At 46.8% G+C, this 26799-nt stretch overlaps 1 protein-coding gene across 4 annotated transcripts in view; it reads left to right on the top strand.

Moving 5' to 3' along the window:
• The window catches only part of LOC144170708 (uncharacterized), a 188649-nt gene extending 166405 nt beyond the window's left edge, over window positions 1–22244 (top strand). For all 4 annotated transcript variants that reach the window (XM_077700670.1, XM_077700668.1, XM_077700669.1 and 1 more), the window contains 6 exons: window positions 408–529; window positions 5338–5412; window positions 6426–6569; window positions 10474–10584; window positions 12431–12532; window positions 14148–22244. In XM_077700670.1, coding sequence (XP_077556796.1) covers window positions 408–529; window positions 5338–5412; window positions 6426–6569; window positions 10474–10584; window positions 12431–12532; window positions 14148–16061 — 2468 coding nt within the window. In that variant the 3' untranslated portion in view covers window positions 16062–22244. The remainder of the gene's footprint in view (window positions 1–407; window positions 530–5337; window positions 5413–6425; window positions 6570–10473; window positions 10585–12430; window positions 12533–14147) is intronic.
• The last annotated feature ends 4555 nt before the right edge of the window (window positions 22245–26799 follow it).

Genomic DNA, 26799 nt, shown 5'->3' with positions numbered 1-26799 from the left:
ACTTCAGGGCAAGCCACAACTGGCTTATTATTTTCACCTGTGGACTTTTAGCACAGTGCTAAATTATCGACAGGCGAGCACCATGGCTGCAGCAATTACGATGTCATGGTAGTTGCCAGGGTGTGCCTCGCTTTAGACATCAAATTTTTAGATACAAGCACTTGTGAGATGACAGTCCCGAATTTACGGAGTTCTCGATTTAGCAAAATAATTCGCGCTTCCCAGTGAGTTTGTTAGATCGGGTTTTGACTGTTCTAGTGTTGAATGGGCCTTCTGGGTATAAGAAATATGACGAACGGCTTTAGCAAGCTTGCTTTCTTGTGGATTAGTTCTGTAGACTGCAAAATTTTCTCCCCTTTTAGTGGATTTTCAATAATTATCACTCAAAATGTGTGCACTGTATGCAGAGCGCATCTACGAGGACCATGAAAACCTAGTGGAGAACCTGCTTCTCTGGACGCGGGACTCGTCCAACCGGATTTTGTTCCTCGAGCGGGAAGAGAAGTACGACCTCTTTGTGAACCCCGAGGTGAGTGGACAACCCAGCTTGAAATTAGGATGGTCTGCAGTCCAGTTCTGCCTGGTTGCTGCGTGGGTGAAAAGGTTTAGGTGAGCAGCACACCAGTCGACTGCAGAGCCCTATCTCACATTGCACTGACCTCATTTGCCACTGGAACTTTTTTCTAATGCTATGGCCGAACACACAGAAGTTAACTCACCTTGAAATAGACTGGGCCAATCCGAAGATAGCGCAAAAGAGAAGTCTCGACTTTATCTGAAATCTCTGACAATTCAGACCACAGAGCACACACTTCCCACACATGTATCCAAGCTGCCTACGTCACAATTTAAAGCAAAGACAAACTGGATCACTTGTGCCCTTACCTTCATTATGATCAAGGCTTCCTGTACAAAAGCCGAAGCGTCATTGTTTCTGTAAACGGACCTAGTCAGAGTCGGCTTTTAATTATTGTTGTGGGACACTTTTGAAAACTAATTTGCTGTTTCGATAATTTCTGCTTACCTAATTTAGCATGGGGAGTTCAATGAGAGGGGCGGCAATTGACGGGTGTGCTGTTTGCTTGATGGCTTTAATCTCAAAAAGGTCGCAGCTGATGGCCTTGAGTGGCAGGTCAGCTAAGTTAATATACTATGAACTAGAGCACTGCACGGGCCGGAATTTCTAGGCCCGGCCCGACCCGGCCCGGTAGAGACACGGCCCGGGCCCGGCCCGGGCCCGACAAGTTTTTAAAACGTGAGCCCGAGCCCGGCCCGAGCCCGACAAATTTTTATAATGTGAGCCCGAGCCCGGCCCGAGCCCGACAAAAATTTAAAATAGCAGCCCGAGCCCGACCTGAGTCCGGTAGAATTTAAATGAAATAAGGCCGTGCCCGCCAGACTTTCTAAGTATCAGCCCGAGTCCAAAAGGCTATAAACATGAGCCCGAAAACGTTTGCTGTTTTTAACCTAAAAGCGTAAGCATAAAGCGACTACATAAAGCAATGAATGGGAAATACTGTGATCACAATAATATAATTAGGATTTTGTTAGTGTTGACTCAACAGACTACGTTTACGTACATTTACTGCTGGAATATTTGACAGCATTTTGCTTTTACTATCTGTTGCTAAAGGAACTCGGAGATTGCGCCACGGGTTCAATTCGGGTTCATACACGAACGCGCCTGAAATTTGAGCAGATGACGTGTCCGCTTTCATGACTTCATTTCTGTTTTTTCCTTCAGTGATGAAGGCAGCATTATTTTGTCTGCGTTTGTTTTCTTTTCTGCCTTGAATCATGGTTTTAAAACTTTTTATCCGAAACATTGGCTCTGCTTCGAAAATTGGTCCCCGAAAATATATGCACGGTTGTGACTACCGCCCATACGAAAACATGTGGGCGTCCGGCGTTCCTACTTTCAGCAAAAGAATGGGGATGTGGGGACCTTGAAGGCAGCAGCTGATAACAACAAATCTTGTCTGCCTTGCCTCGACATTTTTGGGTGACAACTTGCTTTCCGAAGTGGAGGAACCGCTTCAGTAGGGTTTGGTTTCGCCCTCCACGGACCGGGGGGGTTCCGGCAACCGTTCGAGACAAAGCGACGACGCGGGCCGCACGACCCTTCGTGGAACTTCTGTGAGGCGGACCAAAGCGACGGAATCTTTACGACTCCCAGCCTCAGGGGATGTGTTTGTGTTGTTTTGTGAATGACTGCTTCTCCCCGCGTCTCCTCTCTCGTGCCTATTCCACCAACCCCCATCCTGTACACAGCAGTGTATTCGACGTGTGCACTCAAAATAAAGAGCTGTACTCCCATTCTTCAGTCTCCCGCTTCTTGTGGAGGCCCAGGCGCTTGGAATGCAGGGCCACACGTCGTGACCGAGGAGCCGCTTGCTACCACGGAGGTGGCAACAGTAGACAGTGCGAAGTCTATATCGCCATTGTTCTGTTTGTTTTATTTCAAAAAACATGTTGTATTGTGTGTCTGGAGTGCCCTCGTCTGGCCTGCTCTCTCCCACTATATATGCTGCCCAGACAGTCTGTTTTATAATTGATGTGAAGGCTTTCTGAGCAGAATCGTCTATTTATCATGTTTTTTTAACGGCGCCATAGCGACATTGCACTTCGCTTTTTTTTCTTTTCACTTAACCTCAAATATCAATGGGAAAACTTCTTGCTATCAACAATTTAGAATTAGCGTCACAACACTGCCATGCCTCAGGCACTGCTCGGGCCGGCTCGGGCCGGCAAGGCCCGAAACATTTTTCGTTCAAGCCCGAGCCCGGCCCGGGCCCGAGAAAATGTGTGCTACCCGGCCCGAGCCCGGCCCGCGGGCCGGGCCGGGCTCGGGCTTTCGGGCCGGCCCGGGCCCGTGCAGTGCACTACTATGAACCATAGGATTATGTACTGTTTTTGGGGAGTCTGCCTGGAAACTGAACGGGTGTCAGTTCAATGGAAACTACTCAAGTTGCTCTTTATGTGTTTTCAAATTTTAACAGTGCCCTGTTGACAGTTCCATTCAGGTAGCATCAAAATCAGTGCAGATGCAGATAAGAGGGAATATGGATTGCATTTGTAAGCTCTTGTTTTTAGTTAATGCGTAGCCAGGACCGTGTAATGCTCTGCATTTCCACAATAATGCAGATTTTACGGGAGTTCCACCTTTAATCGTTATAATAGTGTAGAGATGATTGTTCGAACAGAATTAAAAAAAAATATTGAAAATACTAGCGACAACCGCAAGTCGTGTAACGCCGTGCATTTCCACAAAACTGCAGATTTCTCGGAAGTTCCATCTTTAATCGTTGTATTAGCGTAAATGGGATACTTGATTGAACATAATTTTGAAGCAATAAAAAACAGGGAAAATATTAACAAATACGGGAAATGGCAAACACAATAATGCAGATTTCGCAAAAGTTCCACCTTTATTTTTTGCAACAGTGTAAATGCAGATAACTGGTCGAACATAATTTTTAAAGACCAATAAATTAGAAAAATATGAATAAATACTGGAAATGGCAAATCGTGTAATGCCCTGCATTTCCACTTTCCACAAAAATGCAGATTTCGTGGTTCCTCCTTTAATTGCTATAATAGCATAAGTGGATATGATTGGTCGAACAGAATTCTAAAAATGCAGAAAATAAGAAAAAAAACTATAAAACAATAGCGGAAATGGGGAGGTGTGTAACACCTAGCCCCGCATTTCCACAAAAATGCAGACTTCGCAAAAGTTCCACCTTTTATTGTTATAATATCGTAAAAGGAAATAATCGGTCGAACAGAATTAAAAAAAAACAAAAAAAATAAGAAAAACATTAAAAATATAGCGACAGTAGAGAACCGTGTAACACCCTTCATTTTCACGAAAATGCAGATTTGGGGGAAGTAACAACTGTAATATAAGGCCTTATAATATCGTAAATGGAGATAATTGGTTGGACAGAAGTTAGAAAAACCGAAAAATTTGGCTGTAAAGAACTCGCACTCTAGACAAGCGGCATAAGAATGCTACGCATTAGTAGACAATTGTCTTAATTTCTGCAGATCTTTTTTTTACCATATGTACTCTAAGTTTAGCCACTTCACCAGAAATTGTATATTCTACAATGACACCGTCTTCTTGGAGCCATTACGGTGCAGCAAACTTGCACAACCACTGCATGAGCACGAGGATGTGGGTTCGATTCTCAGGCGGCCACGGCGGCCGCTTTTCTATCTTTCAATACATCAGAAGTGGGGTAAAAAACAGGAAAAATTCTTCAGGGGCGCTGTGATCACGAAACTTCAAAATGTGGCACAGTGGTAGAACACCCGCTTCACACGCAAAAGACCTAGGTTTAATTCCCACCAGTGCCGTACGTAGCATTCTTTTTTTTTTTAGTTTTGCTTTTGTAATATCTGTGACAACTTGAGAAACTACGATATTGACTTTTGGTATTTATTTTCTGTTCAGCAAGACATGCTCTGTCATACTCTGACAGTCAAATCAGTATGCAGGCTTTGGAACACCCAATCACGAGCAAATTTGTAGTTTGCAATTATAAGAAGAACATAGCACCGTACCTATACATGCCTGCGTTTGCTGAATCATTGCAATCGCAATTGCTGAATCGTCTCTTCATAAGTGCGCCATCATGCAGTGAAGTGCTGGTCGGAAGCTTGGCAGCACTATTCATTTAACGAGAAAAATCGCGTGCGTATTAGAGGAACGAACATATATTTGCCAAACTTCTGCGTTACTTGTGCACATTTTAGCCCAGAGGACTACTCGCATCACGCCCGGTTTATTAACATGTATGCGCTGTCTTCAGCCAATGGGGTCCATTATCTTCCATGCATGGGCTCCGCGCCGCAGAAGTTCAGGTAGCAGACGACGTGAGAGATTTTGCCAGTTACGGCACTGTGCCATCGCCATCGCAAGAGTTCAGAGAATTCCCCTTCAGATTCACAGTGATAAGGATAAAATTCTTCTTTTTTTTGTTGAAAGAATTCTTGTTTTGTTTATATATTTATATATTTCTGAATTATTGGTTTGTTTATTTCTTTATTTATAAAGTATCTGCATAGAAGCTCAAGTTGCCACTAAGCACCGCATGGTGGCGAGACGGTCGCAAAACTTCAGGAGATTCTACTTTTGCTACCCTGTTTTTGCTTCATTTTTGGCAGCTTGTTTCAACCACTCTGTGTTCTAGTTCACTTTAGCACCACTAAGTGCGGCTACCTTTCGGGTTTGGAATTTCAAGCCAGACTTTCCTAGCTTGATGTCCATTAACTTTTGACGCCTTTTGGTTACTGACGGCACAATTGTTGTTCTTCTTCTTGTACTTGCAGAACTACTTCCTGGGTGGAAGCTCATCTGAACGTGGGGCAGAGCTTGATGACGACGCCAAGTTATCCTTAATCGACGTACGTAAGCCTCCTTAATTAAGCACATGTGAATAGCATTAGAAGTTATTGGGATCAGTGCCATATATTATGACTACATGGGCTGTAGCCAGTGGATATAATGAAAAGTACGGTTTCCCTTCACTGTTCATAAAAACGGAAGTCCATTGTCTGTGAGTTTCAGTCACATTTTTTTTCTCTATGCACTAACCATGGGGTTATAAACAGTATGTGAAGCACAAAACTGGAGCCAAATACATAGACCTTTAGGGATTTAAGTTTTAGAAGGGTATTCTGAGTTGTAATGCAAAATATTATTCTGCAAATGCAAACACCTTTGTCAGTTTTTGAGTAAGTCTCGTAAAGTCAATGTGTAGAGCCTGTACATTTATTGTTAGTGGTTTGTTGATGCTCAATGACCATGGTAAGAATGGCATCAATTTTCAGTCTTGTAGGGGAGCCAAATGCTGACCATGGTCACCCTCATTTCAGTTCAACGTTTTTTTTTTTGTGTTCTTACTCAAGCATTTGCACATCCATGTGCTCATTATATCATATACTTTTAAAACTGCTTGCTATCCCTCACATTTCAAGGGTGAGAGTTATTTGAAGCTTTTTTTTTTTAATTTTCTGTGCGGGCACTGTAATAGTGAAGTCACGCACAAAATAGTGAAAAGTACAGAAGGTAAACAAATAAGATAATAAATTCATAGGAGAAGAATTACTTACTAGACACATATGGGTCCTGCAAATAGGGAACCACCCCATCTGGTGCCTGCGCGCACCATTCTTTATTTGAAGTTCAGTAAAAGTTGTTCAACCAATCAAAGCGCAGATATTCAACAAATGCCTGCTACTCCTGTCATTCGTACATTTTCAGACACCTCTCAGAGTCAAGAAATAGTAAGGTAGATATTAAAGTCACCCACCTGCAAAGAGCAAAAACAAAACGAAAAAAGCAATAAGCAGAAGTGTGCTAGAATGTGAGAACACGAAGGCGTTCTCTGCATAACGCGTGCCCCGCACTTTTGCAGGAGTTCTTCGGCAACCCCAGCGTGGGCGTGCCCGAGGTGGAAGGCCTGCTGTACCTGAAGAGCGATGGCAAGAAAGCGTGGAAGAAGCACTTCTGCCTCCTCCGGGCCTCCGGCCTCTACTACTGCCCCAAGGGGAAGTCCAAGGTGAGAAGCGCGCCTTGACATCGGCACTTGCATGCCTCAGCCTCAGACACTGTTACACCATCGCCATTTGCGCCTCAGCGGAATAAGCACTGTTGTGCAGCATACCCTGATTATGTCTAATAGCTTGTATTCAGTGGCGAGGCACGCATGCAGGCAACCGTGTGAGTGCGCCGTAACTGGCTACGTCAGGCTCCGCGGAATGGCGGTACTTGTCCGTGCTAAGCGCATGATATGGGTTGGACATTCCATAGACAACCCCACCGATCGCAAAGTAATCCCTCGAGTCCAATGTGAGTGCGATTAATAACATCTCTGTTGACACCACCGTTGAGAATCGGGTTTAAACAGAGCAGACGACACATGCCAGGGGGGGTGTGTGTGTGCGTGTGTGTGTGTGTGCGCGCACTTTTTTTTTTTTCCTCCCCCTTGGCGTGCAAGCCCACGCCATGTTCGTGGCAGTTTCCAGTGTTGCCAAGCGAAGAAATTGACAACTAAACTTTTCAATGAATACCACCTATTAAGCTTCTTGCTTTGAACTGAAATAGACATTTTTGAGCTGACATGGCGGTTCAGGCCGCAGCCCACAATCTCGTTTTCATGTAATGCCTAACTGGTACTCCCTGAAGATTGAGACTGTGTACATGATAGTAACTGTACAGCACACTGGAATATCACGAAAAAATGAAAGGGGAACGGCAAAGAGAAATATGCCAGGTGTAATTAATTATTTCTCAGCAAACAGGGCATTGTTGGCCGTCTTTTTTTAACAAAAGCCAAGATAGCTATAAAACATGTGACCTTTCAGTTAAAACAAGAAAGCCTTTAGTGTCCCTTTAAGAAGGACATTGTTTAGCTTGCTTTAGAGTAACCAAAAGAAATACGAGGACGCCTAAACACTCCTTATGATGCAGGGATTGCGAAAGCATTAGGGGTCCCATTGATGAATGGGTTCCCATTATTTATTGCAAGGGCAATAGATGGGGCACGTCTGCAAAATTTTCAAGTCGATCCACGTTGCTGTTTAATTAAAGGAGCCCTAAGTAAGCTTCCGAAGGTCGTCATTTCAATCGCGTAATCGCTAGAGTACCCCTTCACGACAACTTGTACCAAATATTACACTCCTGCGTAAAGCGGCGGCCGCGCAGACATACAGGAAGATCTTCCTTTCTTTCCTTATTTACCCATCAATCCTCATTGCTATTTCGCCGCACTCTGACATGAATGTTTGGCTCTGAAGCACCCTCTGTGATGCACGAAGCATGAAATAGTACAGCGCCGCTATTGGTGGGCCCCTTTAAAAGCTGTGGCCAATTGGCGTTCCCAGCTATGGAGTAAACGCAGGTGCACGTTTTGGTGGTTCCGGCAAGCGGCGTTCTGGCACCAATGGCTCGGCGTATCTTAGTATGGACAAATGTTGATCGTCGCCATCCATCACACGAGCTTAGCTGAGTTTGTAGATATAGTGCATCATTACCAAGGCATGAATAATGCTGAAAAACACAGCATTTCTGCAGGCAGAAACACTGCTAGACGTGCAGCTGCAGCAAGCATCTGCCTGCACGGTCGACAAGGAGCTCACTGTGTGGTGTATGCACGATATGGCATACACATCAGCAGCTAAAACTTGTCACTGCCCGCCAGAGCGAGTCTATTGCTGAAAATCAGTTTATGAATGCATCAAAGAGGGCAGTAGTTTTTTGAAAGATTGCACTGGTGATCGTCGTCAGCGCAGATTCGTAAAGGGGGGACTGAGCAACTGCGCAATGGTAAGCCTTTTTTGTGTGACCCCTGGCCTCGGAGGGACCTGTTCACCACGACAGCACCGTACGCAGAAATGCTAGCGGGCCGCTAGTCGTCGATGAAAATCCTCAATTACTGTCGTGAGCGAGCATGTTGTGTTTGGGACCCCCCTATTTGGCCTTCAAATGCTTGTTTCACCTATTCTAAAACTGATGTGCTGACGCAAGCAGACCAACATGAGGAGCATGGCTGCACGGAAGTTCGAGTGGGCCAACCGCTGTCCGACCCCGCTCGGCAGTAGTAGGTAGAGCATGCGCATGCTGCTAAAAAAAAAAAAAAGAAGAAGAAGAAGAAGAGCGTGACGTATTGCTTAGTGGAGCCAATGGCTGCGCACATCTCGAACCCTCAAGGACTTTGTCCTGTTTCTCTCGGTGGTCTTGCACCTGATCTGTGATGTCACAGCTTCCACAGTGATTTGGAGGCACAATGTGAAAGTGAAAGCACCTGGCCTTATTGCTGACCTTTTTTAATGAACGATAGCTCGGCTAATACTCAACACATTTAAACCATTTTTGCAGCAGGACGTTCAATGAATAGTACTCCAGTGATTGCGCACGTAAAATCACAACTTTTGGAACCTCGTTTAGGGCCCCTTTAACAAGCAAGCAACAGAGGAGCACAGAACGATAGAGTGGAGAGAAAATGTGGAGAATGCTGCTTCTGCTATGGTAGCGCCATTGCCAGGGAGAGAACACGACGAAGTCCAACTCACCAGCTGCCTCTGCCTCAACAGTAGCTCCTGCCACCACTTGAACACATAGACTTCATTGTGTAGCTAGGGCGAGCGGCAAAAGGGGAAGGATCAGGAATGACGGCAACAAAATGCCGGTACTGGAGGGCGGTGGAGCTACAGGCATCCAGTGTCAATTCTGAAGCAAGCGAACGTTGATGCGGGGGGAGCGCTAAACACGGTTGGTATGGTGTACGAGAGACGTGTGCAAGAAATGCCGCATTGTGGACTTCTGAAGCCAAATCGAGGCATGTCTATTAGGCTGAACCTTCAGTTGGCAAGAAAGAGGGACCAGATGCTCACACATTCTTAACAATTCAGCAATAAATCTTCAATCAACTTTCGTCATTATTTTTTTTCTCTTTGCTCCCTTTTTTTCTTCTGTTCATTACTGCGACTTGGCACAGACCCGTGTGTTCGCTTCTCCCTCTCCTGATGGCTACTTCTGTATGCAATGTTCATATTTCTCCTGTAGGCCTCGGCCCATACCTCTAACACCCATTTCCAAGCTGAAGGCCACAACACATTCACTGCGTCTTCCTTTCGTTGGCTAAAGACTGGGATCTGTGCTAAGGTCACGAATTTCCACATGTGAAAACCATTTAAAAACAATTTGTCTGGTGGAAAGTTGGGGCATAATAACCGGATACTCCTCATAATCATTTCTCTATATCTCGTTACCATGACCACACTGGGCTGCTATTGGTACTGCCGTGAAGCTCATTATTCTGAATCTGTGCATTGTGTACCAGAATGGCTGCCAAGAACTGTACCCTTGCTTGTTAGCTATGAAGGAGTTTTGATGTGAGCTGCGGGCAGGCCACCTTCTGTGTCTATGTGCATATGCGCTGCTACTTTATTACTGTTTCGTGAAGTGAGAGTCAGTCAATAACAAAGAAAAAAAGCAAGGACGCGTTGGAAATGCAAATCAGTGACTGAATTTTGTTTACAGGAGCTTCCTGGATAAATTTGGCATCAGCCTGACCATTTTCATTTTGTATGTTTGAGTTTTCAGCCATTTTGTGTGCCATCACTTGGCCGCAACGCCAGATTTTCGGTGTACTGAGTTGATTAATGCATTCACATTAAAACTAACAGGCTGTTCTTTTTTTCATTATGAGACTGAATTTCCTATCCAGCTGCTTCATCAGCTGTTACGTTATTAAATGGTTTGGGATTTGTGTAGTGTTTTCGGGCGCAGCCAGTTTGCTGTTATTATTGATAATAGCAGATCATTCTTTCCTGTGCTATTTAATCAGCTTGGCCAAGTACATGAATGAACTTTCACAGAAACTAAAAACATTTTCACTGACCCTTTCTGGGTTCCACCTTCTTGGGATATACTGTTCTCACTACCATTTAATATCTCTGCAGTTGCCTAAGGACCTGGTCTGTCTCACCACTTTTGAAATGAACAACATTTACACTGGCTTCGGGTGGAAAAAGAAGTACAAGGCACCAACGGATTTCGGCTTTGCCATCAAGGTAAGCTCTCTTAAAGGGAAAATTTTTCTTTCGTTTTATCATAGCATCAAACTTGCACTTCATGTTTTTACATTTATAGCTATATGTGTGGACATGTTACGATAATGTAATATTTATATTATTCTCTTTTATTCGATGCTAAAAAGTATGCAAAAAGAAACATGTTCAGTCTTCGCTTAAACACAGCGGCCAGTGACTTGTGTCAGGATAAGTCAGGGTGTCAGGACTATAGCCGCTTATGGTGACACAATGTTGTAATTTGCATAAAAGAATAGGAAATGACAGAATAATACATGCATATATCTGTCAAAAATTGTTATGTGGTATGAAAATAATCAATGCATTGCCTTTTGTCTTTTTAAACAAAAAAAGCTGTTTTTTTTTTTTTTTTTCCTCTTTCTTAAGAGGCAGAAAAGCAGTTTGTAATTTATTGTCATTGGAAATAAAATGCTAGAGTCTTGAGCCTGCTTAGATATTTCGTTTTCGGTCAGGGCCGAGAAGTGTAAGGCCATGTAAGGCCACAAAATAAAAAGAAAAAATTTCTGGAGTGTAAGCGAGTAAATAAAGTACTGTACTTACCCGATTCTAACGCACACTTTTTTTCCGGTCAAATAGGCCGAAAAATCGCTTGCACGTTAGAATCGGATACAAAACCGAAACTGCCAAAACAGCTGAAATTTCATCCCACCCATCGCTATCGCCAGCTCAAGATGGCGCCAAAGCTTTTAGCAACGATTTTTCGGAAGCAGGAAGCCTAGGCACCTAGGCTTTTTTATCGGCGTTCACACAAATCGTCAAATTGTTCCACTTGCGCGCTTGATAACAGCAACAGCAGCAGCGGCAACAAAGGTGCGCTGCTTCCATGGCTTATGAGCAGCTCCCACGCATTTAAAACGAGTGGTCGGCTGAAGCGTCCGCCTCTGGAGAAGCTCGCGGGATGGGCATGTGAGGCATGGGCCACGATCCCATCAACCATGGTTGAACGTTCGTTCAGAAGTGTGGCATTGCGAACACGCTTGACGGCACCGAGGACGAGATGTTGTGGTCAGCGGAGAGCGACAAGGAGTGAGATGAGTGAGATTACTTCGGAAAATAAATCGCCTGTTTCTCTCGCATTCGTTTTTCTTGCTCACAAAGTTCCGTGCGCGTTACAATCGGAGGTGCAAGTTTTCGGTTTTTTGCCTGGAAAATCGGGTGCACGTTAGAATCGGGGGCACATTAGAATCGAGTAAGTATGGTAGTGACGGCAAAAAAATAAAGTGTGCTTTTCGTTCTGGCTTTCAGTGCTACTTGCAAGCATGTCAGATGCCCTCTGCATTGTCATTATTGAGAGCCTACCTTCTCTCAGCCTTTTTTCCTGAAATTCGCTATCATCAGTTTCAGCCTCTGTATTTTGAGGTGCAGTGCGTTTTTTAAAGAGGATGAGGTCAGTCGGAAGAGAATATCTTCTCACGCCAGTGCAGTCTGGTTTGCCACATGACTTAGCGAAGCGCACTAAGCATGGAGCGTGCAATAGGTCATTATATATCCAAATGTTGTTCAGAAAGTAATAGCATAACTAATCTAGATTAGTTCTGCTAACACCCAAGACAACAGCCTGTCTTGGGTGTTAAATTGTATTTAGGAACTGGGTTTAGCTGTCTTAGGTGTTCTTATCCATCATTTAACAGCGTCACCTAGTCGCTGGCTCAACCCCTTGCCTGTACGCCATGCACACCTCTTCCTCCATAGCAGAAACTCAACCACAGAGCGTGAATTTTACATGTTTATTTCTCAAGTGCAGTACGTGCTACTCATGGTGTGCCTTTGGTTAACGTGCATCACATTTGTCTATCCTTCTTGGCAGCACCCACAAATCCAGACCAAGTCATCCAAGTACATCAAATATCTCTGCGCTGAAGACAAGCCAACGTTGCTGCGATGGGTCACAGGGTGCAGGATTGCCAAGGTGAGATACCGCATCTACAAAGGCTACTGCACAATCTTGGTCTCCAGTTCCTTTTGTATGTGTCAACTCTGCAGCTTTTTTTAATAAGGTTGAGCTAAAATGCCTTCTTATCGTAGGCTGATATACAGTCAAAACCCGCGATAACGAAATCCCGCTGGTACGAAATTCCCGCTGCAACGAAATATGTTCGCATCCCCGGCGAACGTCCATAGGCGCGCATGTATTTTATATCTCGCGGCAACGAAATGTTTTTGGAAACTGATCCCGCGTTAACGAAATTCGGTGCAAGTTTGGTGGGCATTTTACCTCCCCAGTGGAGGGTAACTGTATCCAAAAAGTGCTCAAGTGCATTTTTTTTGGACTCAAAGTGCGTAAACTTCAGCCACAGCACGTTTGCATGGCCGCCGCCATATTTGTTTGCAAAAGACCGCGCAGCCTGCGGCCATGGAGGCAGCCTCACAGCGGCACCACCAGGGGGCGACACATGGTGACTCAAGTCGCGGCTTTGGCTTGGGCTACGCTAGCCCACTACCGCTGAACAGAGCGCGTGCGTTTGTTGTTTGTGTGTGGTGATTAACATGTTTGCTCTCAGTAAGATGCCTTCGCCAGCCCAAAAGTGGAGGTTTTTATCGCTACGAGATAAGGCAGCCATCATCGCCCAAGTCAGTGGCCCAAGGGAGGATAGCGCCGACGAGTTTGGAAACGCCTGCAACTAGCCCAACCATTTTGAAAAGCAAGGATCCCACCAGTTTTCAATGGCGCACGTGCGCAAAACAAAACAGTGATAGCTGTGACGTTTCTGGACGTCTAGAAAGCGGTGCTCACTAAGTTTTGTAAACAGTATTGGTGCAACGAGGTGCCACTCTGTCTGGCAAAGTTCGTAAACAGAAGAAGCTGGGCTCCTCTTGCATGATCGGACGTACTCGGTGCCGAGGGCCAGGGCGGAAAACGTGCAGAGGTGAACCCACGGAATGTTTTGGATGCGTTTGACACGATCTCGTTCTTGGGCGCGCACGACGACTAGCAATGAACCACTTGTACAGTGATAGCTGAACTGTGACGTTGGCTGCAAGGTAAGGCTCGCGAAGTAATATAACCGACTTTAGGAAATATATTTTTGGTTTTTGGACAATTTTCCGGTCGTTTATGTTTCATTCTCGCGGCAACGAAATTCCCGCAAAAGCGAATTTTCTTGCTTTCCCCGGCGGTTTCGTTATTGCGGGGTTCGACTGTAATCTCCTGTGAGGGCCCTGTCGCCGGACTGCCGTTTTCACAGTTCCCCTCTCTCTCCTTTGCTCCATCCATATGTCTTGTGCCAGACGTAAAATAACGTGCTGGGCGACAGATTATTTCATCATGGAGCTTTGTCAAAGATGTTTCTTTGTTCTAACAGTAGTAATTACCGGGTTAAGTCACTTGACAGACATTTGCAGGGTTGATCTAAAAAAATTACAGGTAAATCTTGCACAATTCAACTGCAAAACGAAATGTGGTAGGAGAGAAGAAGCTGAAGAAGTTGCTCCAATTCAGCAGAAATATAGCTTGATAACTTGATACTCTAACGCTATGTCGTCTGCCTCCGAGTTAACCACGTAACACATTTTTCTTACTGCAGTACGGCCGGCTCATCAAAGACAACTACGACAACCTGATGCGTGACATTGTGGAAGAAGACCTGGAAACCCTGGCACACGCCCGAAGCTTTTCGATATGCTCCATGGCGAAGACACTGGCAGCCGTGAGTCCCGACAGTGGGTCTCCGGAACTCGCAAGTCCGTCTTCGGATCAACCAGACGAGTCCCGCACTTCTTCGCAGCGCAGAGGCAGTGCCGACTCAGACTCTGGTCTGACCATCACAGCCAGTGACTTTGGCAACTCTCCTTCTCCCAAGAGGAAGCACTCTGGGCTCTGCCGGAAGGAGTCCATGTTGTCGAGTGGCAGTGGGAGTGGGGGAGGGACATCAGAGCGTTCCGACACTGCGACCCCGACAGACCAACAGATTGCCTTCTTCGACGCTGATGTCCCTGTTGGAACCATCAAGAGGAAGCCGTCGATGACACCAAAGATCCCTCTCACAAACACCACCCGCACACTGGCCAAGCAGTCATCAGCGGAACTCCCTGACAGTGCCGGCATTTATGACACCGTGGGCAGGAAGAGCGGCAGCCTCGGAAGGATGTCGGGTGGCCGAATGAGCCTGCGCCGGTCGCAGACCGACGAAAAAATCTCTGCTTCCGCACTGGGCACCGGCACACTGTCTCGAAATAGGCAGGGAAGCCTGCCGCGTTCCAGCAACGCCAGGCGAACGTCCCCGCCTCTTTCAGCCGAGGAAACGCCGCGCAACATGAGCCCAGCCCAGTCTCCGCTGCACAGCCCGGAGAAGGAGAGCCTGCCGTCGTTATACTCAGCGTGGCCGGCAAAGCTGCCACAGACATCATCGAGCCCACCTCAGATTACAGACAGTTCACCCAAGTCACCTGTGACGAGTTCACCGCAGAAATCGCCCTCAAAATCTCCCGCCGTGCAGCATCGGCAAATGGCCACCACAGACGTCGTGGCTACTCCTCCAGCCTCGCCCCCCTCCCCAGAAGACTTTACGGGCAGCACTCTAAGCCTCGATTCATTCCCGCCTCCTCCTCCCCCCTTGCAGCTCGGCGACGTTCTCAGCTGGCCTAGCACGTCGAGCCTCAACTCCCTGCCACCCCCGCCTTCCGAACTCGCCACCCCGACCAACAGCCCACCTCCCGGCAGCACGCACACAACACCGACAAACACGCCAACAAACAGTCCCCCTGCGGTTCCTCCAAAGCCACGATCGCCGCGTTCGCCTCCCAACGCCTGCCTTTCACCGCTGCGGCGTCCCCCGGACGGCTCCTCTGTCATTTACGCTGACCCACTGCTCATCGCAAATGGCTACGAAACACTGCGCCGCAGACGTGATACGGACGTCCCCGACAGCAGTTGCGGCCAACTAGCCGCCTCTATAAACGCACAGGGTATCTACGCTGGAATGAGCCGGCAGTTTGCGCCTTCTGCGGAGCAGTACGCAGTCCTCAACGGATACGAGGCCGTTGGGAGATGCGTCCCAGAGCAGACGGTGATGGTTGCACCACCCCCTCCGCCTCCACCGCCCCCTCCACCTCCTCCTCCCCCTCCGCCACCGTTGCAGCCAGTCATGCGACAGAAGCCACCGCCACCCAAGCGCAGCGAAAGCACACGACTTTCGTCGCCTGCGCGGCGGTCGTTCTCGACACCGGCCGGGCCGGGCCAAATCGCCTGCCCGCCAGACGTGTTCCTGCGGGACCTGCAGCGCGTCATGGAGAAGAAGTGGAAGGTTGCGCAGCAGCTCTCGTCCGAGCCCACGGCCACGCCGCACGAGATCCTGGGCTTCCGGGACCCCTGCTGCCTGCCTCCTCCGGGCACGGCAGACGGCAGCAGCGACGACTCGTCGCTCAAACGCAACAGGGTTCCGCCGCCCCCTCCACCGAAACGCAGCGACGCGACACAGCTGTCAAGGAAAGTGTGTTAACTGCTGCAGCCCAGTGGCCAGCAAGATATACTCAGGTCCGTAGAGGAAGAAGACTTCTTGCAAGGGCTGTACTCACACGACATGAGTGCAGTCTAATAATTAGCCAACAATGGTGGTCATTCTCTCACCGAACGGAGGTTTGGTGATCGTCCCGGAGAAAAAATGGCATATGTGCAGTGTGTGAAGCAAGGTTGTGACTTATCTTCGCAAACAGCATTGAGGTGCAAAATGTGATGCAGCGGCCCTTGAACTGCCTGTCTCGTGTGAGCCTGGTGATTGCACGGGCAAGTGACTGCAAATGGACTTGCTGTGTGCCAAAGGTGACACTGCTGGTGCGAATGCAACTTGCAAGATCGCTTGTTAAAAGCGGGGTTGCTTACAATAGCAGCTGCAGTGGTTAAACGTCGTGGTACAGCCTTGGATGCCAGAAAGGGGTCATTGCTACTTACGATGGCCTAACCCTTGGTTTTTCTGGAAGCGAAACGTAAGATACTGGGCCCGTTGACCTTGTTGGACTGCTTGGCTTGGAAGTTTTGTCGGATGTGGCCCGTACCAAGTAACCGTCTAAAGCTGGCCTTGGCGGTACTGGGCGGTCTTGTGGTGGCAGGACAAGTGACTGAAAAGAGCCTAGTGGAGTACTTCATTTAGTTTTTGTCTTGTGTTGAAGAGGGTAGTTCGGCATTTTAAGTTAACTTACAGAACAACTGCCCGCATACACTTGCACTTAGTTATACACAACTTATTTCCATGCCGTGCATACGACTTTGTAAAGGCCAAGTATTGCTGTGACTTTTTATCTGCTAGCTTTTGCTTGTGGGGCAAAATGTACGTAATTGAGTCATCTGATTTGAGAGCTGCAACTCAAACGCTGCTGTTACTAGGACTTTTTTTTTTTTGGTTTAGAGGAATACTTATAGCAGGAGAGCTAATCCACAAGTTAAATTCTTAAGATACCGAAGCCTCAAATGCTTCTTAAGGAGTACTGACACGAAATTTTCGTGTTACTTTTTTTTTTTTTTTTTTCGCTGCTATGCGTGCCTACCAGCCCACTAATCATAGAATGACACATTAGACGGTCGAGCGCAGCATAAACATTCATTTGCGGCATCGTTTATTCGTGTCACTTTCGGTTTCGACAAAACGAACGCCGAGCGGCTGCCATGACAGGAGGTATCACGTGATATCACCATTCTTGCCTCACCGCTGCCGCTCTGGACGCGTGCCCAGACCGGCCGTTGTCTTCACCGTCCCCATGCGCCCAGGCAGCATGACATCAGTCCCAAAACCATGACGTGTACATACACCGGAGCGGCGCGCGCCAACCACAGCCAGCGCGTTGGCTTTGTTACGGGAACCCCGACGTCAAAAGTTTGGGGGGGCAAGTAGCAGATGATGTGATGTTGGCCCGCTCTGGGCTTCCTCGTGCGAGCGAAGATTAAAATGGGTTTAAAATATGTTACGCCGAACGGTTGCTGTTGAAACTTGCTGGGAGATATCTCCGGATAAAAAGGAAGCATTTGGCATAGTTATCTCAGCTTTGAAATTTCATGTCAGTACTCCTTTAAAGCTTGCCTTAAATAACTCGAAGGAAAGTTATGTAACCAAATATCTGACGGGAAACTTTTCTCTGCGCTTGAGTAAAGAAGAGAACTTTCATCTTTTTGAGCCAATAGTTGGTGACAAACCACACACCTCTCTGTTAGCTAGGTTAATTCTTTGCCTGCTGTCATCATTTCAGATCGATATTTTGTGGATGCCTAGAGAGTATTCCAAGAAAGGAACTGAGATGCTTTTCATTTGTTGAAATGTGAGAACTGGCTGACCATTTTAACAGCATCTGGCCAGCTTATGCATCTATACGACACAGCTTTTGCGGCCGACGTAAGGAAAGCATTCTTCTAATAGGCACACCAAGTTTTTGCAATACGTGCACCTGTTATGTATAAAAGATATATGAAAAGGGTTCCCCATGGATGGATGCGCATTCTTGCGAGGTGGGGTACGACGTGAGTGTTGGAAGCCTCGAGAAAAACTCGGGTTAAGAGCTGTCTGTCGAGGTGGGGTTGTTAGCACAAAAAGAGGGTATTGGTGGTGTAGTGTTGTACAGTGTGAAGGTGTGGATAATTGTGCAAGGTGCCACAAGATGGGCCAGTCGACGTTTGTCACGCTACGTTTACAACTGCTACCCCTGCTGTCTGACCGCATAACGATCCACTCCTTCTTCCTTGCTGTGAAACACAAAGACGTGTTTACGACACATTACTAGGTGCTTGGATTTCTGTTGATTAAGAAGCCGGTTGAGATTTTTTGTTTCTTTTTATGTTTCATCGCAGTGAGCAGGTTCCACTGGATTTTCCCACGTTGTTTTTGCATCTTTGTTCTGCGACTTGTTTCGTCGTATCTCGGTGAGAGCCGAGTTGCCAAAAAGTAGGAAGAAGATTAAGATGAGCATTTCGTGTGTGTGCCATGTGCCTCTGTTTTTTTACATTTTTCTACTTTAGCTTAGAAGTAAAATAGCGGAGTTGTGTCATTTTTGTCTTAAAGTGCACTTCGGACGAAGCCGCTGCTTTGATCTGGCACACCTAGCAAAACGGAATGCAACCACCCACTTCACTGCTTGTCCTCATATGCAAATGTGTACGAAGCTTGTACGAGCAAGTGTGCGTGTATGCCTAGTACCTTCTAGCGTAGTGCCCGTACGTCTATGTGCCTGTGCTGGTGTATTTGTCTTGCCGTCTTAGTAGAAAACTTTCCAATGCAAGCTAGTCTGACAGGAATTTTCTCGCACTCTCTATTGCTGTGACTGCCATCGTGACATAGGATATCCCGATACTACCTTGACTGACCTGCATATCAGAATGTCCAACTGTAACCTGTCGTCTTAAAACACTTCTGAGCTGCTGGCTTATTGTATGCGGCATATGGAAGCTGGTGTGTGTGGAATGCAGGGAAGTATTATAGAAAGATATGTGGGTAATCGCGGTTTCACTTGGAGTAACAGTATGTTGAAGGAAGATACTTGTTGTGGGAAGAAAATAGAATGGCTTGAAGGTGTAAGATGCTGCCTGCTTTGTCTCGAAGCCTCATTGTTTGTTTAGGCCCTATAGACTAACGGCATTCTTTTTTTCCTTCGAGTGCAATTATTAATGGATGCTCTCTACACTTACTACTTGAAATCCCATAGTGAAAAAAAAAAATGCTTCCACATTTAATTTGTTGTAAAGTGCATAAGAGATTTCCTGAATGTGCCTAAGAAACTTCTCCATGTTAATTTGGAGGACATGGGAACATGATTAAGAAAAAGGGAAAGAGAAGCTTAGGCTGTAGAACAGATTAGGCTTCCGAAAACAATCCTTCTCAGTTTGTGGTAGTTTCTTGAAGAGCATGCTTGTCATATTTCAACTGCCAAAGTTTACAAATACTGCTTGGTTTTGTTTGCTTGGCAAATTAGCTATATGCACTGAAGGAAACAAATTAGGTACACAGTAAAACCCCGTTACAAGAGACATTTGGTTATAAGAGACATTTGAGTGAAAGCGGTTTGGTTGGCTTTCCTATGTTCGCCATGTTCGCAGCATACAAGAGACCTTGGTTACAAGAGACACATTTCTTGGGTCCCTTGAGTGTCTCTTGTAACGAGTTTTTACTGTAGTAACACTAGCTTTCATTTTTGATTTCTTGTAACACATTGAAACTACAGTGAACTCCCACATTAGTCTGTTGCATTGAAGTCGTACAGTGTCAACAAACATAATTCACATCATAAGTGGTACCCCGAGGGCTTCCATGGGGATAGCTTGACACATTAGGTATCAAAAAGAAGAGCTTCTTGCCATTGGGGGAACAAACTGCGTCTCCAACTTTCAACTTTCAACTTGCCCTTGGCACTATGCCCTTTTTATTGAAGCACTTTTACAGTGCTGCTTTGTACTCAAAGCTGTAATCTGTTTCAATACCCTCATGCCTTGTAACGAACATGAGCTTCTTAAATTGCTGTGCAGCTCTTCCAAGAGATGCAGCAGACAGGTATTATTGATGGAGCTGCAGAGTTTTCAAACTTGAAACGCAACGGAGGCAGGCTCTGTTATCCTACTTACTACTCTTCTCAAATGTCCTATATTCAATGTGCTCGCTAGAGGAGGGATGCACAAGGGCTGTGTTTGCAACTCTCTCTCACTAAAATGTTTCTTGCATCCTTCAACTTAAGCACAGGCTCTCCTTTGGCTGTATAGTCAGGAGCTTCAAAGAGTGTGGTCACTCTCCGTTTATTCTGAGGATGGAGAGCTTTTACAAAGCAGCTTTGAAGTAGCTGCAGGCAAGGTACAGTTTTGGATCTGTGGCTTCTACAGCTTGAGAGAGCAGCATTCACGAGTTTTTGTCATTCCTTCCGATAGCGTGTACTGTGTTTCCCTTGTTCAGAGACGTCACGTTTTTATCGCTTGTTGGTTGTTGTGAAGTTTTTCGAGCCGTTTCACCAGGAGACCTTCGCAAACTTGGACGAATGAGTCACGGAGAGAAACAGGATGCCTTTCTGAAATGCTGCCACGCTTCCTAGGAGCACAGCTTGCCTTGGTTTTGCCAGCTTGGCTTGCGCATGAAAGTACCTTTGTCGTGTCACTGTTGTGGCATTTTCATGTCTCCAAGTACCGCAGGCATGTACATTGCCATTTTTGTTTCGCACCATGCAGCAAGTTTGGGAAAAGCACAGAACTACCACTGCCCACTTTTAGGTTCCTCGAGCCTTTCCCGCTTTTTACACCAATCGTTGCCTATACCAAGCACATCACCCTCTGAAAAAAAAACGGCAAAAAAAGTGTTCGTGTTCCCTGCCTTTGCAGCTGTGACGTCTGAAGCTGGGAGGTGTAGGAATGAGGTGTGGGAATGCAAAGCGAGGACAAAACTTGAAAATATGCTTAAAAATTTTTCAGGTGGGACAGACGACACCACAACTTTGCAGTACCTGTAACTTGTTTGGATTGTGTTAACCTAACTTTGAGACTAGTAACAAACTAAGCCGTTTCGAAAGTAATCTGACCTTGTGCCGGCTCTCGTTGGCTCAATATGAAAAGGGCTGGGCTTCTTTTTGTGGCATTGTGTGAGTACAAGAAATCGCACCTCGCAAATTTCCCTTAATGTATGGCGCGTGGTGCACAATTCAGAAAGCCAGTTAGTTTCGTGGCTTTTTTCATTCAAAATTGACGAGATAGAGAGAGAAAATACTACATTTATGGGGGCCAACACCAAAGAGGCTGTTTGGTTTCCTAAAGTTGGCAGAGTGAGGTCAGGTTAGGTGCTCTAGACGTTGAACCACTGAGTGCCAATGCCACCAAGCTAGGTTTCTCTTCCTTTTTTTTTTTCTATAACTGCCCGGGTTACTGTGATCAGTTCAAAACCCGTGTTGGCACCACCCAAAACCTTGGGATTGAGTGGGAAGCAAGTCACACAAACAATATGGTACCACTTGATGTTGACCAATTGTTGGCATGCTTAAACGTTTCTGACAAGCCAAAGGCAAAAAATCCAAATGTACCCATGCCAAATCTCCCAAATCATATTCCTCTAGTCCTTAAAGCAAAAATTGAAAGGATAATGAAGGTTCATGGTACTTCACAGAGGGATCTGTACATGCATGTGGTCTGGAGTTTTGGGCAACGGGAGTTGGCTGCTGTAGCCAGGAACTTGAAATGCTTTTGGTGTCGGATAATATGCTGGTAATGCCCGTAGAAAAATAACTGCTTTGCTTCACCCCCTCACTGCTTTCAACGTGAAATTGAGTAATGTGTGCCGTGCAGTTTTTCGAGTCCTGACTGTGTTTCCTTTTTCTTGTGGCTGTCGGAAAGTTTGTTCAATATTTTTATAGTTTTGTACCGGTTGAGCACTGCTTATTTATGAAAAACAGGAAAGCCAAGAAACAAAGTTTCTGTGAACTGATTGGTGACGAGTGGTGCAGTGTATGTTGCTATGTTCATGGCTTGCTTTTTTTTTTACTGTGTGTTCCTGACAAAGACGTCTGTACACAAACATGTTGAAATGCACCAGCTGCATTGCAATGTGAACTACGACGCCACGTTGCATCTTCTGAAGAAAAGAAGAAGAACGGTATTGCATTCACTACTGTGTTGTCCGAAGGCTCTGGTGAGCTTGTATAGAATGACACAAGAATAAAGGAAATGGTGCGTTACATCTGCCTGTTTTTTCAAGCGTGCATGTTCTTATCATCTACTCACCACAGACAACTAACCACCTGGTGACCTAAATCAAAATTTAGCTGGTTTCGTATTCAAGCTCGAATGAATTAGGCACAGAACATGATTCTGTTTATGCAGTCGTTAATTCCATGTGAGCTACACAATGGGGAGCCGTGAAAGAGAGCATGCAAGGTGAGTAGACAGTACTGAAGAGTGATACACTCGACCAGGTTCCTTTTCGAGGAATGAATTTGCGACTTCTGTCTTCATGATGGACAGCGATATGCATCACCTGAGGGGATGAGTGAATAATAATACCTCTCCTCAAGAAGGGTTGATAGCTCCACACTAATGAGACAGGTAAATTGAGGAGGGTTGTCAAAACGTTTATGCATGCATGCACCCGCCATCATCTGGTATTGCATTATGAGTATTGGCAATCGACCTCCCTGTGTGTAAACACCGTGATGTCAAGAAGCACACGTGCGTGATGGGTGGCGCCTGCTGGCAGTCGCAAAGTGCGGCGCGGTGGTTGGCAGCAGGGATTTATACAACACCCCTCCCCCCCAAAAAAGATTCCACAACCACCAGACACACTGCCCAGGGATCTATACGCACCCCCCCAACACTCCCTTAGGAGGACTTCGACACCCCCCCCCCCCCCCTTCCCCCCAAATCGAATTCTGGATAAACCCCTGGACGGCAGAGACAGAAGAAACTTTTTTATTTATTGAGCTTTCGGATCCACCGAAGTTCACGCCGGCGTGCAAAAGTGGAGGTGACAGCTAGAGTACAACATCCGCGCCTTGTGTTTTATTTTATTTCACGGAACACACCGCACTCTCTTGGAACTGATCATTTTACCTTTTCAGAAACTTTGCCGTTCAGGTCCTGATCTAGGTAATCAACCGTTTATTTTCAAGGCTGCAGTCAGTCCAGAACTCGTCACGGACCTTCCCAGGCGTAATATCGCATTTGTTTGTCACATACCTACCTATCGCACGGATTGAGCGGTCCTCGGACATCAAGCCCGCGTACTACCTGCGAGTGAGGCTGAGAATGATCTGTTTTTCCAGCGCCCGCCCCCCAAATCGGTGGTTCTGCACCTTGTTTTCCAATGCACTGAAAGAGACAAAAAACTGTGATTGATTCCTCTGTCATAGGAATCAGTAAAACACGAAAGTGAAATGTGCAACGAAATCTGCAGCTGAGAATGATTTGCGGTCGGCGGCTTTCTTGTCGGTGGGCACAGTGCATGGCGAGCAACGTCCTGCTAGTGGGTCGCTTCGGCAATGGTGTACTGGCGTCATTTCCGTGACGGATATGACGTCAGCGAAATCTTGGGGTATCGCGGCATAAAACACTTTCGTGTTAAAATATGAAAGCCGAAAACGAACAACCCTAAGTATAACCAGAGTCATTCAAAGCATTGAAGGACTCTGGTATAACGTACTAGTATTTAGTACGAAAGGTTGCTTCCCCGCAAGAAGACCCTGTGTGCAGGGGTGCACCCTTTACAGACCGCTTGCTTCGTCGTACTGGCGTGACTTCCGTGACGGATATGACGTCACCGAAATATTTGTGTATCCGGCAATAAAACACTTTTGTGTAAAAAACAAACGTCATCACGACAATGTGGCACATGCAACGTGCCAAAACGCCGGGGCACCGATAAGGCGAACGTATGCCAGTGCGCACGCGAGCGAAACCAAACTTAGTTTTTCGCACCATCTCTGATCAGCTGGTAGGACCCTCGTTACACCGCTACGATGTAAAGGAAAGGTGGCAGGGTAACTCCCAGCAGAATGCCAAGTGCAATCGTAACAGCAAACCTGGCAAACACCACGTAGCCGTAGGCCGCTACGTGCTTGTGAATGCCGCCCGTTCGAGCAAGGCCGCGGGTTGTGATTCGAGTGACCCAACGCCAGAAGTCAAATTCTGCTTGCAGCTCGTGAAGGTGCTTCCTTAGCACGCGATGTTCGTCTCGCCTCGCTTTGAAAAGCCACAGCGGCAGTAATAGTTCCGCGATAAGAGGCTGGGAGCGCAACGCTTGGGGAAAAAATTACACCATCTTTCCACGTGGGAACCCTGAGGGGATGCAAAGCCGTGGAGTAGTAGCGTGTTAATTGGTTGTTAGAGTAAAGACACGTGTAGTAGCGTATTAAATGTATTCTTTATTTATCGAGTAGTGAGGAACGTTTTGCGGCTTCTCGTTCTCGAAGGGAGGAATCCACTGCTCGACGCTGCCGTTTACGTTCGGCGTCGCCAGCTCTCCTCTGTGCAGCCTTGTCTTCGGAGGCACGAGACGAGCCGATCGGCGAGGAGGAGAGCGGCGTTATCGCGGCTGGTTAGGGCTCCTGGAGCGACAGTGTTGCCGGTGTCTTCCTGAGCCGGCACGAGACGAGCCGAGCGGCGAGGAGGAGAGCGGCGTTATCACAGCTGGCGTGGAGAGGGGGACGAGGAGGAGAGGTGCGGACGCCGGACGACGGAGGGTCGACTAAGAGATGCTTTGCATCTAAAATCTCGTACGGTGCCTTCGGCGACGCCGCTGGGGAAGATACGCGGCGACCCGCGTATCATCATGTGAGCATAGCCTCCTGTATAAAAGGCGTTATACAGGAGGCTATGATGGGCATAGAATTTCTGATGGGAGCATGTGAGGCATAAAATTTTGGTCTCTACTTCCGGTCTAAAATCGCTTACAATCCGGAATTCACGTGATGCAAGTGACGTTTATATCTTTATGTAAAACAGAAATAAATATCAAGAGAACTTATGCAATATCAAAGTTACAATAATTACATTCAAACTGCAAGGCTGAAACACCCAACTCGAGCTTATTTCGCGAACAAGCGAGATATCACGTGACTGCGGTGTCATCTGCTCAACTGAGCTACTAGAGGGACCTATCTCGCGAACAAGGCTAATCAGTGCACGTCATTTGCGATACCCATGGATGTTCTGACATCTATTTCCACGTGGTAAGTCATCACTTTACCCGTTTCACAATTCTCTGCCTAAACGCTAAAAAAATTTCAATGTGTAAGCATTATTTTGGGAGTACCTCACCGAATGCGCAACGCGAAAAACGTACCGCCTCGTATATGCACAAAAATGTATATTTGGGTACCTTTCTTAAGGCGCGTTCACACTTGTGACGAAAGCGAGAAGAAAGCGAGATTTTGTGCGATATTTGGCGCAGCTTTGCAGACTTTGTTGCGCGTGGTGTGGTGAAAACGTGGTTTTTCTTGGTCCATTATGAGAAAAAATCCCGCCATCTCCACGAAGTGAATGATGATGAGAGGGGCGAAGCTAAAATGCTTATCGGTAAAACCGTGAAGCATTCGCCCACACATCATATAAAGACTCGACACGTCAAGCTTTCCACCGCTCCGTTGACAAGCCCTTCAACGACGTCGATGTTTGTGGTGATTATGTAGGGCTTGTTTGAGACGATGAGAATCTACATTAGGCGGTCTTGTTTGACTGTTGGTGCCGTGTGCTGATCGTCTGCGAGATCGTCAGAAGTGTCGTCTGCCCGCGTATTGTTACGCCAGCATACGATACTTCTGACGCGAGCAGACGATATTATAATTCGGAAATAATGCTTAACACGGCAGAAAAGCATTAATTGATTGAAAGTCAGAATGCAAAGGACATTTAAGTAATGTGTTTTTATCAAAGAAACTTCTAAAGGCATTGTTAGGGGAGGTTATAGCAGAGCGGAGAACCGGTCCCGGTGCGGTGCCCAATAGGCGACCGGCGCAACTGCGCGTGCGCAGTGTTGGAAAAACTGATTGTGCGCAAGCGCAGATGTACCGGGTACCGTACCGGGACCGGCTCTCCGGTCTGCTATAAACTCTTTGATGCTTCTGACGTGAGTTATCGACGGTGCCAACGGTGCTCCCGCAGACGATCAGCTCACAGCACGCGGCACCAGCGGATCAAAAATACCGCTCTCTAGGTCTGCGCGTGTTAGTAAATGACCATTAAGCTGTGCGCGTAAGATATTTTGCACATAATGGATCTGATATTTTGCACATAATGGCACTGGGGGTGTAGTTTGGCGTCACGGGAGCCGTACAGTGGAGAGGGGAAGCGGCATGGGCGCGAGTGAGAGAGGGTAGCTCTGCAGGGGAAGGAGTTCGCTTGGAGGAGGCGCCAGGTTCTGGCCTCCTCCTGTGTGAGGCTGGGGTGCGAGGGGAATAGTGGCGGCGGAGGATGCGGTAATGCTGTTGATTTCCCGATTCGAGATGAGAACGTCCCGGGAGCTGGGGAGCCCATGGTTATAGGCTCTGACGAAGGGCCTGCTCGGTTGGCTGCATCGCTGACGCCTATTCCTGTGTGGGCGGGGACCCACAACAAGGCTACAGGGTGAGGAGAGGACTTTCAAGGTGGAATATGGAGGACAATTTTGGATATTCTGCCAGCTTGGAAGTTTGATTGTGGCTTGCGAGTCTTATAGGATGGTGTATGGACAGAGGTCATGGGCTAGGGGGATGGATTTGGCCGCTTCGTCCGCTGTTGTGGCTGATCTTGTGAGGACAGTG

The sequence above is a fragment of the Haemaphysalis longicornis genome, unplaced genomic scaffold (genome assembly GCF_048455015.1).
Source record: "Haemaphysalis longicornis isolate Haplotype H1 unplaced genomic scaffold, Haemaphysalis longicornis Haplotype H1 scaffold_2, whole genome shotgun sequence".
Taxonomy (NCBI): domain Eukaryota; kingdom Metazoa; phylum Arthropoda; class Arachnida; order Ixodida; family Ixodidae; genus Haemaphysalis; species Haemaphysalis longicornis.
Note: the sequence above shows the minus strand (reverse complement) of the source record. Positions and strands in the feature narration are given on the sequence as shown.